This window comes from Chlamydotis macqueenii, chromosome 4, assembly GCF_036417535.1.
Source record: "Chlamydotis macqueenii isolate bChlMac1 chromosome 4, bChlMac1.mat, whole genome shotgun sequence".
Lineage (NCBI taxonomy): Eukaryota > Metazoa > Chordata > Aves > Otidiformes > Otididae > Chlamydotis > Chlamydotis macqueenii.
In genome coordinates, this window is record NC_141559.1 from 64463693 (window position 1) to 64481101 (window position 17409).

The 17409-nt window shown below is 40.7% G+C and overlaps 1 protein-coding gene across 4 annotated transcripts in view; it reads right to left on the bottom strand.

The window, feature by feature from the left end:
* The window catches only part of RBPJ (recombination signal binding protein for immunoglobulin kappa J region), a 64099-nt gene extending 48509 nt beyond the window's left edge, over positions 1-15590 (bottom strand). For all 4 annotated transcript variants that reach the window (XM_086746284.1, XM_086746285.1, XM_086746286.1 and 1 more), the window contains exon 1: positions 15551-15590. In XM_086746284.1, the coding sequence (XP_086602410.1) occupies positions 15551-15570 (20 nt within the window). In that variant the 5' untranslated portion in view covers positions 15571-15590. The remainder of the gene's footprint in view (positions 1-15550) is intronic.
* Positions 15591-17409: the final 1819 nt, after the last annotated feature.

Below are 17409 nucleotides of genomic sequence, written 5' to 3' on the forward strand. Positions count from 1 at the left end.
GAAAAAGACAAGTAGAGCTTGGAAATTACGTACTGTTTCACAGCTGGTCACTTTGCATATGCCATTAGATAGATAGTAGGTATATGCCTTAGCTATACCACAGCTACACTTTGCCCATTACGGATGAAGGAGCTCATTGTATTGTCCCCTAAACTTTCCTCACTATATAGGGCACAAATGTATAGGAAACACAAGTTCTTTAGTCCTAGTGTTTATAGAACAGCTTGGAGACCATGAAAAACCCTGTTACTCGACAATAGCATATGCAAAATGCAGTCTAACCAAATCAAGAAAATTCAGAATGCCAATCTGGAAGTGCTTAAATTATCTTATATCATTATGGGAAAGTTTAAACACTGTTTTAACAGCATTCACACATATAGAATAAAATATGAGCGTTTCATCTTACAAGTCTTCTCAATTTGTTATCTACATGGGACTCACCCAGGCATAAGAAATATCAAAACCAACTGTTTGCTCTACAGTCCAGCTGTAAGCAGAGAGCCTCCAGAATTTCTAATGACGATAATAAATGACGGAACACAACTTAACTGTTGAGTTACACACAATTTTAGGGCCCTTGTCTTAAGTGGATTTTTAAACAAAAATCCCCCATGAGTTGCATACTAACTTTATTTATGACTATAAACCTCTTCGAACAGGTATCAAATAATGTTATGTTTACTGGCCTGAAGAAAGCCTAATAAAACATTCTGGCAATTTAAAGACAAACACCAGAAAAGTATTTCACTGCATAGCTTTTTTTTTTAAAAAAAAAAAAAATAATTTCCCCAGTGGTTCACAAGTTGTAATAATTTAGTGTGCTGAGTTACCTACCATATTAGCTCAGATGATGTCTAGCTCTTTAAATAGATGGTATTGCTATGGGGACAGAGGAAGAACTGCTGGACTGTTTCTATGATGAGAAGGGCAGTGGGAGAAGTGAAATGTGAGCAGCAGGTTTGGAAGCCAGAGGTATTTTTCACTTCTGTTTTGTATTTTTTCCATATATACAGGAAACTCCCTTGTGGGGAGAGAAAGACCAACTTCCCTACAGCTAAATACAAGAACATGTGTAAAACATAGAAGCCATTCAGTGTTTTCATACCTTAACAAAAAAAATTAATTCAAAATTAAAGAATTGGACAAAAACTTCAACACTGAGGTAGCAAAATCTGATTTTCCCACTTCTGAAATTTCTTCAGACAACCAAGTCTTTGCAGTAGTAGAAAATTCAAAAGAATCAAGAGACAAAAGAAGATTAGGATGCCCCTACACACATCATCATCTGCTTTCATATTCAGAGTCCATCCTCTTCCCCCATGCCGGAGTACCATCCATCCATTCCACTCCCTTTGCTGCTGCAAAGCAAGTGAGGCAATGATGAAGGCGGCCAGAGTTAAGACAGCACACTCAGAGGTGGAGGGTCTTCTGCTCCCATTACTAGCGGATGCAGGGGCTCCAGCAATCCATTTGTCCATCTCGAACAGCAGGATTAATGGAGAGCTGAGGAAGAGTAAGAACTAGACAAGTCTAAAAGGTACTTCCCCTGCACATTCTCCTGTTCGTGACTATTTCCAGTTCAGGGGATTTCTGAGCCCAATGGCGATGGCAGGAATGAACATAGCTTTTACTAGCGACTGGACCTCACACAGTACAAGCATACTGTAGATATGTGCACAACAAACATGCCACGTGCTTTGGAGACCAGTGGAGCAGAGAAGAGACCTGTTCTGCTATAGAACAGGGCTACACTAGATGTGAAAGGGAATCCCAAGACAACTTGGCATCATCAGTACAATCAGCCTCAAAGGGTCATCCCACTCCAGAACTAAAATTCAGTTTCAACACATCAGCAAAGCCAGTTTCATACTGGAGTGACATTTGAAAAGCCTTCAAATCTCTCAGCTCAGAAGCCGCAGATGCTGACCACTGACCTGAGTGCTGCAACAGAATGCCACAGCTGTCTGAAGGTATGCACAGAAAGCCAGCTGTCAAGTGTGGTATGATAATACAAATGCTTATTAACAAAATTACCTACAAACAGTAAGGGAAAGCATAATGAATCTCTACTAGTCATATATTTGCTTTTCAGAAAGATAATTTAAATAAAGAGAGAATACAGTTTAAAAAAAAAATTAAAAAGAAGCTGCAGATCCAGCTAAGTGTTTTGGGGAGTGGGTGGGGGGTTGTTTTGTTTGTTTGTTTTAAGGTTTTATTCCCAAGGAAAGGATTTTCCAGTTTTCCCCAGAGATTGGCAACTACAAAGCACAATGTCCTTTAGGAAATATATCTTCAGTAACTACACAGACAATGCCATGACAGGCACTGAACAGCTGCTCAGCTACGCTACTTTTAATAGTTACAGTTACAGTCAACCATGCCAGCACACCTTGGAACAAACCTACAGTATACTCACCATCAGGGCACCACTCTACACATTTCACAAGGGGTACAGAGGGGTCCCGAGAGCTCCAGTTATCCTGACTGATTTTGTAATGAAAACCAACACAGTCCATCCTTTCAGGTATACTAGAGCCTCTGTTAAAAGGGCTTCCTGAACTTGCATGCCACCCAACAGATAGTCTGCAAGCAGTATGAGTTACAGTTGAATACAGGCTACTTACAGGAATGATACTGTGCCAAGACCCAGAGCACTTTGAACTCAGAGTCCTCAGTAAGATGTTTCTAACAGCTACTATTAACTGTAGACACTGTAGAAAATAAAGAAATCAAGAGGACTGAGACAGAAAGGCAAAAGCAAGTGGACAATGCAATAAACGGCCTCAGGCAGAAGAAAATGTAGTGGATTCCATTACAGATTATTTGGCAAAGGAGAAGCTGATAAATGACTCAACTCTTAGGAGAACAGCATGAAGTTACTTCTGGCTTCCAAGACAGAAATTAAGAAAGCAGCTGAAAAAAGGAAGAGGCCACAGACAGAAGGAGCAATGAAGATCTGGGACAAAGCTTAACTATTTGCTTCCTGTTTCTCCAACTACAGTCCAGTGTTGCAAGACTGAATATGTTTGAAGGTTCCTTTTACCAAAGGAGAAAGGTCGCACACATCGAGCCTCGCTTGCTGGAACTATTATTAAATTCTGATATCCAAAGGACATGCCTATTTGACTTTTAAAATTTTGTTGGAAAATGAAGGGAGGAGGAGTACTTTAGCCAAAGGGCTACATGAGCTGCTTAATCACTGAGAGTAAAGTGATGCTCACTGTGGGAAAAAAAAAGTGCACCAGTGTTATACATCTACTTCAGGAATATCTTGATGTTAATCCTTCAAATATGTATTCTTTTGTGACACAACAAAGGCAGAGGAGTTCATGACAAGTGTATCACAAACTAATGAAAATTCCTTCTCTGAGAACAACAAATGTAGGAGAGAATTATTTCAAACTGGTAGTTTTAAGCCTGTATTAAAACACTCCAGTATTAATACTATTCCTCTAAGGTTCTGAAAAGGCATTAAGAGAAGTAATTCTAATGTTTGTATTCAACCACTGAACCAGGCAAAACAAAAAGTTACAATTTTATGCAGAAAGTTACACACACTTTTTTAATCTATCTTAAGTTAGGAGAAATTTTCTGTATAGCAAATATTAATTCAAGCTGTATAACAAACAACCTGAAGTTTATCTGTATACACCCCTTTTGGGGCAATGCTTATTTACAGAATTTAGCTTTCAAAACCTGTCTCAGCTTTCCTTTGTTTGCTTTCATCACTTCAAAAACAATCCTTTCTCCCAGTTCTGTTGCTTTAGAAATAAAGCATGTTAGTAAGAACACAGTGTCCTGTTTCTTCACAGTTTTCAATATACTTCCTACAAAACCACTAGCAACAGATTGCAGCCTCTGAATTCATTCAGTGTTCTAATTTATCCATCCCTCTTGGAGTAGCAAAAGGATAACAAAATAGTAATGGCTTCCCATATGCTTTTAAGATGATGAAGAGGACTGAAACACGTCAAAAGAGAAAAGGGTAGTGAAAGGAAATAACAAAACTCCTCCAAAATAAAGTGATCCTCCACTATGTCTTCTTTCTACCCCTCACAAAATGTATTTCCTGCCTTCACAATAGGATTTTTCTTTCACTTTCCCTACATGACTTAATTTTCTTCATTTTTTCTGTATTAATGTTTTGTCTTGTGTTACACAAGATATGTGGGGTTCTTGAATTCTTTAGATTCTATCTTCTCTCCAATCCTCACTAGCTCTTTAGCTGGATGACATAGCAGCATATCAGTGCTCATCAGAAGTCAGCTCTCACAATCAAAGACACCTATATGGCCAAGCTCCAAGAAGCAAGGAACAGGGTTTAGACTTGATTTAAAACATACAGTTGTTAGATTATCACATTGGTTGAGCAGTAAACAGTGATTTTCCCACTCTGTAAACAGTGGTGGTGATGCTCTAAGCACACCACAAGCTTAACAGCCAGAATTGAGGGGAAAAAGGAACATGACAGATCCAGAGGAAGGAGCAACACTGTTGGGAGGTGCTCTGGAAGTGCTGCTCCCAACACAGCAACACAGACTGCCAGGAGCAAAGAGCATAAGGCTTATATAGAAACTTCATAGAAAAAAAAAATGGGGAGAGAAAGTATTCTGCTGTACAACACTATTAAAAAAAAAAAAAGAAAAAATAAAAAAGTGTAGAAGCAAAACTAATTGAGGACTTATTACAAAAGTCAGGAGAGAACAAGACTGAAAGCAACTGAAATAGAAGAGGCCAACATTATTTCAATATGCTGTATATATAACAAGAGGAAGCAGAAATGACCGGATCTAAGTGGGAATCAGAGGAAAGGAATGTTAAGTAGCAGCTATACACATTTTTCAATTAATGTCAAAACAAAAAGCAGAAAAATATTAGTTAGGAAAGCAATTTGGACACTGGTAGAATAGTATCTTCCATCTTAAAGAAAAAAAAATAGTAGTATCATTAGTGAAGGAAATTTTCTGAAATTAGGACAATAAGTAGGACAGTACTGACTACAACAGAGAAAGCATCAAAACTGCCACCAGTAAAATTTACGTTAAGTACCTTAAACAACAACATCCACGATTTGAATCCTACGCACCAGGAGCATAGAGGAAAATTTCCAGTAATTTAAGAAGTCTCTTATCTCTACAGACGTAATACTCATCACTGCCTAATAACTTCTGGCAAACATAGGCCTTTGTTTTTGGGGTTTTTTTAAGAACTGTTCTAACCCAAAAAGATAAAAAGTTACAAATTCGAACTGATGCAATATGACTTTCATGACTATGCAAACTGACAAGTCTAACCAGTCTACTGCTAACTTTAACTGCCATACAGCAATAAGGTGAAACAGCTAAGAGTCAGTTCAGGTTTTCCAGTGGCTTGCTAAGTATTGAACAAACTTTAAAAAAAAAGAAGTCCAGAAAAAACTATCTGGATGAAACACTGTAAAACCACTGTATATATCCAGAGAGGTATTTCTTATTTATTTTATTTCCATATGGAAATTCAGCCTAGATTCAGGAACACTCACAGAAGGACTGGTTTCAAACTCTGTCTTGACAGGTCCCTTCAGCACATCTTCTGAGGTCCTTTTTTTTACTGCAGCCTCAAAAACTACACTTACATGCAGCAGCTAGTCAAAAAGATGAACAATTATCCTTACAACTCAAGGGATCCAATCAAGAGAGTTGTCCTACACCTTCTAGTAGCCTTTAACACTTGCAAATGATCAAGAGCCTGGTCCAGTTTTCCTTTTGTACCTTTTGAAGTGTGATATATCACTTCAGCAAGCTAATTGTGAGTAAAACTTCTCAGTAAGACCTTTTTTAAACATTGTTTCATAACAGCTCCTTTGTTTTGCCCATTAACTACTGTGAAATACAGGTATTTTGCCCATTGCAAACAAAAATGTAAAAAGTTCAGACACATAGCATAGTTCTCACATTTGTTTTAACACAGTTCATAGACTTTTGAGAGTATTGCTATCTAAATGCAAACAAATCTTATTTACTGTATTATCAAAACAGTACATGAACCTGGCCAACATCTGTATTATTAATTAAAATAGATATTAGAATAAGTTTTTATGCCTTAACTTTCCTGTTTCTGATGATCTTTATGACAAACACTTACTTCAGATCTTGAGAACTCCCCATTTTCCACATATTTTCATATCTCTACATAATATATTCTTCTATCACTCTTACAGACAAACTAAGAGCCGTGTTCACTTCCATCAGCAGCACCAAAGCAATTAATATTGGAAGCCACTCCTGTAAATTTAGTACTTCTATGAAGAACTCTCAAACTTTCACATCATTATTAAGATTCAGTTAATATCATCTATGCTGACTGAAAGGGTTTGTCACAATGCAACACAGATGCTACAAGCCTCTTCCAAAGAGGAAGACTGATCCTAAATACTTATTTTGATTAACTGCTCTGCATAGCTTATTAATGAGAGATCTGTAATGCACATGTAAGCAAAACAAACTAAAACCAACATCAGTCATGCAATACTAAAAAAAATTGGAATACAAAAGGAAAAGAAAAAAAAAAAGCCCAACACCCCAGGAGTCAGCGCTGGCAAAGAGGTGCTGAAGAGCAGAAGAAAAAAATTTGGACAGAAAAATACTTGGATAGAAGACATGTCCAAAATAGTTTTGCTATATCCCTCTCACTTCTGGAAGATACTACATTATTAAGGATTTTACTAGTCATCACTGTACATCTAATACAAAACTAAGAGACCATTAAAAGAAACACACACATGCAGCATAACACCAGCCTTTCAATAAAGCTTTTCTTTTTTGAATTCTGACACTCACTGCTGAAGCCAAAGCTGGCTGGCTGATTTGGAAAGCAGTAAAATATTTTGAATTTTAAAAACAAATATCTATACAGAATAATTTATTCAGTAGTATAAAGAAACGCAGCACCACTTCATTTTTCTTCATGCCATTTTTATCCACTGCTCATGCCCTATCCATTGCTTTTATGTCTCAAATATGTAAAAGCAGCATCTCTCTAGTGTCTATTCTAATATCCCTCACTCCAAAATACATTTATTATTCATACAGTCACTCTTAGTCTTCCTCAACATACCTTTCTCTTATGAAAATTAAAAACCTAAGAAAGTCTGATATCCTGTGATCATCTTTCACGGTCACAGCAGGGAGAGAAGACATGATGCCACCTGCCAAAACCCAGCAAACTCTGAACAGTGAATGGCCCATAACCACAGAGAGTAACGAGAACAGAATCGGGAGACAGCAGTTCTGTTTCCACCTCTCCATGGACTTTGCGTTCAACCTTGGCAAGTCTCTGGTTTTTTGTGCTTGTTTTTTCATGTTCAGGACATGAAGGGCTTTTACGCAGATGGCTGGAACAACAACAACAACAAAATAACTGAGTAAGTTTAATTATTATTTATTCTATTTTACCAGGCCTTAGAACTCTGCTGCAATGGCACAAATTCAGAGTGAGCGCAAGCACCTCTGATTCTCTAGACTTTCATTTTAACGTTCCTTTTATGTAACAGCACTGGTGAGAGCAGCAACCCACTATCAGATACCCCCTCCAAAATATAAAAAATTGATAAAAGCTTAGTTTCACAAATTCCTCTGCTGAGTAAACAAGTTTAACCTTGTTCTCTACACTGGCAGTTCCTAATCCACAGCTTGCAAAAGAAACACTGCCTGCAAGATCCTCTGCCACTGCTCCCAGACAAAATTAAACTATAGAGTTAAAAAGAGTTGTCAGGAAAAGAAAAGTAGGGTATCGCCTAGAGAGTGTTTTTTACTCTGTGCCATTTCTGTAGTCCGGTAAAAACTAGGGATCAGTATTTTACACAATTCAATTCCCTCTCTCAGGCTCAGAAAATTCTGAATTTCATGGCTGCCTGATCAAGTTTCATTCTGATACCAAGTTTCCTGGTAATCTCCCAAAGCACCACACACTGGAAACATGCCACAAGTATAGCTTTGAAAAAAACTAAGTGCAAATTAAATGTTCTACAGACCAAGCAATGTTATCAAGAATACCAGTAGAAAGACCTTCTTCTGGCACATAGTGAAAAATATCTACCTTTGTCTGTACTCATAAATGGAAAATTATAAATGTTCATTCTGCTACCGAAATAACTGTAAATAATTAGATTAACAATTAAAAGACTGACTAGGACTCATTGCAATATATACCCTTGAATCTCACCTACCAGAAGTAGAAAAATTAAACGAAGTAACAGGTGTAATCTCATGCATAGCAGTCAAAAATGACCACTTGCCAATACAGCTCGTGGCCTATTACAACAAGTGTTTTGGCTTTTCAACATACTGATTAAATGGCACTTCATATAAGTTAGTCTGCATGCAATTAAAATGAAAAGGAGATAGTTCTTGCTCCTGAATAAGAAACAAATGAGGAAAAGTTATACCTTAATACAACCACCTCAATGTCTTCATGTCTTCAAAGTGAAGCAATGAAAACAACTTTAATTACACAAATATACACTTAAATTCAACAAGAATGTTGTCAGACCTATCTACATAAAAATGCACGTTCAAAAAAGAGCCTCACAAACTTACTGAAGAAACATGCTGTTGACTGAAATGTTCAGATTGCTTTAAAAATAATAAATCACGCCCTAGCAGCATGTCATTCACTGAATAATCTGATTAACCAAAACAGTAAAACATTATAATGATTGTCTCTTATGGCAAAATTTTATAGATCAGTCAAGCTTTTCAAAAATTACAAAAATATATTAAATGGAACACAAAAATAGTGTTTATCTTTGTAAAGTTAGATCCTCTGTCTACTGTAAGGATGTAAAACTGCAACTCTAATCGAGAGATGTCTCACATCATCCATACTGAAACTCTACCTTTTCCTTTCTTGGTAAAAAAGTTTACCACTGCAACAAATATGTATTTTAAGCATTTACAAGGAACAGAGCATGAAGACACATTGCCATGTATCACTATCTGGCTAACTAAACTCCACTGTTTTAAATAGTATACATAGGCTCCGAGAAGCGGTCTATGATGTCACATAGAAACAGGCAACGAAAGAGTTTCTTTAGGTTGTAAAGGGTACTTAACATTTTTTTTTTTTAAAAAAGTTAGCAACCACAAAATACACACACGCGCGCGAATTATGAGTAAAGAGCACCACAACACAAGCAGAACCCCAGGAAATGAGATAATGTCAAATTCTAAGTTTAGTGCTTACTTTTCCAAGACTCAGTAAGAATATAATGATATGGAAATTGCTACTTTCTATTAATAATTTTATTTTCAAAGAAATTTATCGGCTGTTTCCTTTTCTGAGTTTTTACATTGAAAAGAGATAACCATAATTGCATATTATTTCCTTACCTCATATAAACTTAATTATTAATTATTACAATTATGTTCAAGACAAGTATGAAAATGTACAATATTAGAACATTATAAGCATTTCCACATAAAAAATAATGAAAGTTCAGTAAGATCAAGAATATCATTCTACACCCATAATTATTAACTTGCCTTGAAATACTATAGACTTAAAAGGCATATCCAGTTTTGTCAACAGAATTAAGATTTCATCTGACAATACAGCTACTGACATTTACCCTTCTCCCATCTTCACCTAATTCAAAGGAAAAAAACAGGTAACTCTTTAAAAGCAGGCAGACACTACAATTGCTCAATTTTTAAAAATACTGCAATAACAATTTTTTTTTTTAAAATCCATTTAAAAGTGCATCTTCCCTGTGAAATGTTCTTGGGAGGTAGTGATTCAGCACATTACAGTGCCATATAGGTCAGTCAATGATGTGCTTGCAATTAACATCCACAGAATTTAGGATGGCAAGTATTACAAACACAGAAAAGGTGTCCTGAAACTTTAAAATTCTGCTGACACGATTTAGTCTTCAAATGTTACACTGACATTTTCCATAAACTACATTTTTAAATCTAAAATTATATTTCTCTCTTCAATTTTATTTAAAAATCCCATAGTGTAGAATAGGTATGTACTGCACCTTAACTGTACTCTTCACCAAAAATGAGTTACTAACGATAGAATCTTTTTTTTTTTTTTTCAAAATCTTTGCCCATGAAGGCACCACAGGTCTTTTAGGAAGGCTTTATAACTAGCTATAGGCTACTTTAGCTTCTTTTCATATTATTTTCAAATATAGAAATTGCTTAAGTTCAAAATAATGAAAAACAACCCTAGAATGAATTACTACTGCAAAGTAGAAATTACCAACTCAGAGGAAAGAAACTCTCTCTTTCACAAACCCATGATCATTTATGCAATTCACAGTATGGAATAGCATACTGAAGAGAGTTATCTCTGCAAGAGATATTGGCAAAGGATATCGCCTTTTAACTAACACTAAAAACCACACATATATTATGCCTAATAAAACAGTCTACAGATTATTTCTTGAGAAATCAAGCTATTAAAAGATTATTTTCAAAGTTTCTTTGTGCTCTACATCAACTAGAATAAGTCAGAAATGACAAAGAGCTATTTAATACAACAATGAAAGCAAACAAAATCCAAATCAAGAGCTTAACTTCATAAAATTGCTCCTACTGAAACTACAAAAGATTAAAAGAATATTTGCAAGCATCTCGGAAGACTCCTCCAAGAATATAGTGCTCACAAAGATTTCCCAAGAGCCAGACTTAAGACACTGACACGCTCTTTGATAATGATGTAAATCTTAGTCACACAAAACCATCTACTCATTTGATTGTAAACAAGTTTTTCCCAACCTTTAACACTCATCATGTGCATACACACAATACAATAGCCATCGTTATGTTGTTACTCAAATTTAATAAGCACTATGTTTAAACCTCCAGTGACAGTAAAAACTGTAGCCTGAAGATCCCATCCTTGAATTCTACTCCTGTACAGTCCATACAATCCTGTTTCCACTCCTTGAGCTTCACTTGAAACCATTCTCACTAACATCTCCTGCTGCCAAACTCTATCATGAGGCTCAGAATCAATGTCATTCTTATCTTCCCAGATTTGTCAGCCACCCAAGGCTACCAGCAATGTTTCTTTCCCAGAAATATCCTGGTTTCCTTGACATTGTCGCTCTCATGATTCATTCCTTAGCATTCTAATTGTTCTTTCAGTGTACCCTCCTGAAGGGGTCTCCTCATTCACCTGTACTATTTTGTGAATCACTTAATAGATTTCTGTCTTGCCTCCCTTTCCATTCTCCTTCACTTTATCCAGGGCCAGGATTCAAATTCAACTATTAACTTCCTGCCGTTAATCAGAAACATACTTTCTACTTCATGTCTCCTGTGTTTGTCCAAGCTAACACCTCAGCTTGCGTTGCTCTTTCTCTGTACAGATGCCTCACTATCAGCTCAGTCTCAGCACAGACAAAACACCAGTCTTACTCCTTCTATCATTGCTTCAGTCTCCTTTCCACCACTGCAAGCCACTGACTTTCAGGATGCCTAACTAAGCGTCAGCCCTCAAACCATGGCTCTCTACAGGTCCTAGAAATAACCTGTTTTTGAGATCCTGGCAATACTCACCACATTACTAAGATATGCCTTCAGTAGCTTAAATTTTATCCAGTGACCACAGCAGTCCATATCTTCGTCCTTCAAAATCCAGAGTTGATCCTGTTCTATTTATTCTGAACATTCCCCTCTAGATAGCTTCTTCAGCTTAAGGTCAGATCACACATGTCTTCCCCTCCCCCATCTCTTGAGCAGCATCCACTTCATTCTCTACTTTAAGAGCCCTTACTGGTCAATACCTTCATCCTAAAATTACTAATCAGGATGTAGATGAGGTTAGAGAGATAAACTATTACATTTTCATCTCTGAACTTCTCTTCTGTTTCCCTCCTAGTTGGGAGAGCTCCACAAAGCAGTATCTTTTTCAAAAATCTCCTACAAGTTTTTCCATAGTTCCCATTAAAAACAGGCAAAGAAAATGACCAGATGGCTGGCACACCTAGACCACTATGCTAAAATTCATTGCACGGATGCCACACTCCTGTGTCATCACAGATCTGATGTGTCTTCCCTTACCCTTAAAGCGTTAAGTATTCTGGGTCAGGAAACACCTCTTAACCACAGAACTTTGGGATGACTAATTCAGACACATAACTTACATAGTCTGATACTTAGAAAAGTGTTACTAAAACGATTTTCTACTTTACAGTGCCTATGGAAAACATCATACCAGTGATAAGCCCACTCAGTTGTTTTTATCCTTTTCAAAGCTTCTCAACTTGTTTGAAAAACCACACAAACACTACCTTGTATACTGCTATTACAGAGGTTTTCACTGCTAATCAAGTACTCAAACCGATACCTAGCATTTACCGTTTTTATCTACCCTTTCTAAATGTTGTTCACTTGTTTGCTGGTATAGGAATCTTTGCAAGGGTTTTTTTTTGCAATGGCTTCTTGCATTGTTTTCTAGTATTTTAAAGACCAGGTTGTCCCAAGCTACAGAGAAGACATTATTCCATATTTTGTGTCATTTTAAAATGACACTAAAGTAAGGTGTCAGGATTAGAAATTCCCTCTGTCATATGGTTGTATTAGACCTGGCACAGCACTTTTCAAGCTAATTGAGGCCTACAGGTATTTTTGTAATATCAGTAATTATTTAAAACAAAATATTTTGCACTCAAAACATATTTCTCCAATTAAAAAACATTTTCATTAATTTTGTCATCTTAAAATTATGAGTTTCTCTAAACCATTTACAAGCAAAACCAAAAATACTCCACAAAACCCCAAAATACTATCCTATTATCCCAGCCATAAATTAGCCACTTCATTTTAAATAATAGTTCAAAAATTAATAATTCATTTTCAGTTACTCGTTTCATGTTTCTGTGTACTTTCTCATTATATTTAGTTCTGCCACTGTGCAACTTAGGTTCAGTCATACTGTACCTACCAGCAATTTTGATCAAAATGTTCCTTGTGATCCAAGTAGCAGGAGTGTGCCACATGCTGCAAACAAAAAACTGGTAATGTGTTCTGACTGCCCCCCAAAATTACTGCAGCAAATTCCTACTATTCCATTCCAACACAGCATAAACCTATGTACCATAATTTAGGGTTAGGCATACAGTTTTCACAAGACAACACTGTGTTTTTACATTCAGCTTACACTGGCTGCAGAAAAGCCATATGCTTTATCTCAAAGTTTGAGAACCCGTAAGACCTGCAAGCTGCCCATGAAAATATAAAGCGGTATTTGGGAACTACATTCTTCAGTTATAGCTTTTTAATTGCAAGCACTTTTTTCCTGTGCAAGTCAGCTTTTACAGAACAGTCTAGAAAGAAAACTGCCTTTACTGACTATTTTTTTTTAAAATAATATTCAGCTACTGGAGTATCATCAATTTTTAATCCTAATACACACAGACAACTCAGCATCACATCTGTACTCCAAAAACAGGTCATATAACAGAAAAATCAGGTTCCTTAGTGTAATCTAACTATAAGATTAACCAAGGTTAACAGAATTTATTCTACCAACGCTAAAAATATTTAACAATAATAAAACAAGAGTACTTTTTCAGAGAATTATTCAACTTACAGGTTTTGAACAACAAATACAGCATTAAAAACCTCAACACACAATTTTTTTCACCCTTGTTAAAATGTTATTTTTCCTAACGTTGAAATTATTAGATCATGTATTAAAATAATAAATCTACAGTTGTTATTGTCAACAGTTTAACAGATCTCTGAGAAGGACAAAAGTAACATTACAAACATTAGAACACTTCTGACCAACTTGTAACAATCAATAAACAAAAGGAAATGGAGCCCAAGTAGTCAGATGAGTAAACTAATAAAAACATGGAAAAACTTAATCGCCTACTAGAGCACAGACTAACACTTACAGCAAACTTCAAAAGTATTTGTTCCCTTCTTTCAACTCTAACCTCTACAATAGTACACTCCAGGAACCATAACAAACAAGACCAGTATCCCTAAAGAACATTTAATTGAGAAAACGTGTACGAGCCGCAAGATGCCTTTATCAGGAGAGAAATCAAGCAAGAGCTTCGATTTAGTTTTCAACAAACAAGAGCAAGGAATTGGAAACACTACTGCAGCCAAACAAAACAACAAAATACCATAATGCTACCTTCTCCATGAGAACAAAAGCATCAACCACCAACACCACCCCACCCCCAAGCAGGCTGTTGCTCTCTAACCACAGAGCCAATGCTGTAGACAATGTAATCCCACAGGGAAGACAGAAGGTCACAGATACGCTGCAGAATCACAAAATAAGGTCCACATTTTAGAGTGACACAGTAGTACTTTCACCAGTCAAGATTTAACTTGGAACAAACAGGTGGAGCACAGAAACTGCCTGTTCCTTTCCGGACTGTCCCTTCCCTCAACACCTAGCGGGAGGTCACACGTCCTCAGTGTAGTCCAAAATTAAGGACACTGCACTTACAGTGAGCAGCAAAAATCAAGATGCGGTGAGGATGGCGATATGCAATGTAACACTGCAGGTGAGGTTGTGTACTGTATACCAGCAGTGGACCTGTTATTATTCACCAGCTGTAGGTGGCTAAGAGGGTGTCACTTAGTACAGTGACACATGCTGCAGCTGGCTAGCCATGATTAAGTATTATCCAGTGTGGCTGAAAGGGATGGCAACTACCATTCATCATGATCCAGCGTGGCTTAGTGGGGCAGGGAGGCTGCTACCCTTCGCGGCAATGCAACGTTAGTAGGAAGGCAGCTAAGAAAACTCAACAAGGCCCTGGGAGAGAAAGGGAACCTTGGCCCCCCAGCCTGAGGGAGCAGGTGCCCGGCTAAGCAGGGGTGCAAAGCCTGGCCGTGCTCGGTGGGACCCGGAGCGCTGCACCGCGCTGCAGTGACAGAGCCGCTGCGCTCGGCAGCCCGGGCCGGGGGCCTCCGGCCGGCCCCGCCGCGCCACGGGGGCTGAGGCAGAGCGGGAGCACCGCGCTCCGCTCCTCCGAACCGCGGGAGCAAAAGCCTTTGTCCGAGTGCCGCCGGCCCCGCGGCCGAGGGAGCCCGGGGGTCCCCCTCCTGCGGCAGGATGCGACGGAGAAGGGGGAACGGCCTGTGTCAGCCCTGGGCCCCCTCCCCGCCGGGCTCCGCTGCCCCCCGGGAAGCCCTCAGCGCCGGAGCCCCTCCGGAGCGGCGGGGACGAGCGCTGACCCCGCACGGGGTCCCGACCGGCGTGCCCGTGCCGGAGAGAAGGGGAGCAAAGGCAGCGCCCGGCCCCGGCGGGACCCCCGCGCTGGGAGCCAGCCGGAGAGCCTGGCCGCTCACCCCCCGTCACCCGGGGCGCGGGGGCCCGCCGCCTCCCCTCAGCCCAGCCGGGGGGGACCCCAGCCCCCCGGGGTTTGCGTCTCGGGGCCTGTCCCTGGCCCGTCCAGAGGGCAGCCCTGGCTTGCCTCGAGCGGCGGCAGAGGCGGCGGCGGGCGAGAGCCGAGCAGCCGGCAGCCCAGCACCCCCAAAAGCGGCCGGCTCCCGGCGCGGCGCCGCGAACCCCCCGCACTTACCCTGTCACAACAGGCGCCATCTTCCACAAACTCTCGCCAAAACTCCTACTCTCGCGAGAGCGGCCCCCCCACCCCCTCCCCGCACCGCCCCCCCACCCCCGGGCCCGCAGCGCGCGTGCGCGGGCCGGTGAGACACGCGCGAGCGGGGGGCGGCGCGCGCCGCCCACTCAGCGCCCGGGCTGTCCCCTCAGACACAACAGCCCGGGCGTGGGAACCGCGCCGCTCTCGCGAGAGCGGGGCGCCGCCGGCCGGCGGGCAGAGCGGAGCGTGGGGCGGCTCTCGCGAGAGTGGTAGGGAAGGGGGAGCGAGGGATTCCCTCTGCGCGCTCGCGCGTCTCGCTCCTGCGCCTTGCCCCGCCGGCGGGGAGCGGCGGCGGTCGAGGGAGAGACCATCCGGGGCGAGGCGGGAGGGGAGGGGCGACTGTCAGCCTGCGGGGACGGGGCGCTGGCTGGACCGGCCGGCAGGGGAACTCGCGGCCGCCGCCTCCCACCGCCCCCCCCCCCCCCCCGCGGGAAGCGTATGTGGGGCCGCCCGCCTCGTGCTCGCTGTGGGCCCGGCACATGCGCGGGTCGCGGGCCGCGCGGTTGTGGCAGCCCGGCGCGCGCCGCGGCCTCGCCTGCCCGCCCGCCCCGGCGGCGCCCCGCGGGGTCTGCACGGCGCCGCGAGCCCGGCCGGCGGGGACACGGGGCCTGCCCTCGGCGGCGCGGGGAGCGGGGCGGGCGCTGGGGTGTGCCGGGAGCACGGGGGAGATTTCTTAAAGGAATGTTCTCTCAGGAGTTCAAACCGGAGCTTTTGTGGAAGGTTTGTGCGTAAGTGGCGTGCCTGCTGGGTCCGAGTGACAAGAACCTTACCAAACCAAACCCAGGGGTCGGGTCTTCCGAGTCTGAACTGTTGAGCAGCTTGGGTTTCCTACTGGAGCTGTAAAGAGAGGCAAACCCAGCAGCTGGAGGTAACCTGTGTTGTTGCTTTTGGTCGTTCTGTCAGGAAGGACAGGCCAAATGCTTTCTCATTCCTATTTATTGAGTTTAAAAATTAATTCATACAGAGCTCGGAAACCAGTGGGAAATGGAAAAGGCATTATTTTGCAAATAGTGAAAATAAACTAACGGTAGGAGGCTGGGATCTAGAGGAACAGCTATTAAAGATCTGTTCAGTTTCTCACATAGAAACATTACATCACTTTTCTGAAAAATCAGTTTTAAATGAAAAGCGTGTTTACATAATTTGTTGTCATCTGCAACCAAAGTGCATAAGATAGGTTTGTTTGGCAAACAAAAGTTGATTCTGCTAAGACTCCAGCCGATAAAGCAAACCCTGTGGTGACCTCTCAGACTGTTGAGTGTAGGCACAGAAACAGAAGGTATCTGCAAAACAGAATTACCTGGATATGCTCCAATGTTTTGATGTAACAAAAAAAAAGAAAACCCCCATTTTGTATTCGTTTAACAACATTACCGTTTCAAGGTGAGGGTCTGATCATCCATTAGAAGACCGTGCTTGAAAATTAATCCTTTTACGTCAAGGATTCTGTCCTGTCCGTTCAGCTTCCTCTATGTCTTCAGTATAACGTGCCAATCTAACTTCAAGCAGAAATGCATCATTGATTTAAAGATCCCCTTAGATTCCAAAACCCACATCATTTTTATTACTACCTCTACTGTCTCCCAAATTAGGAAAAAAGATAACATTTCAGTAATTCTATGAATATGATTTTGGGTTTCTCTCCCACATACACTCTCCACTGCTAATATTAAATAATTCAATGAATAATGTCTTCTATGAGTAAAATCATGTTTTAAGAGATTGCTTGGCAACAAAGTTTTGCTGTAATCCTACTCCCTGTACAAACAGCTATTGTT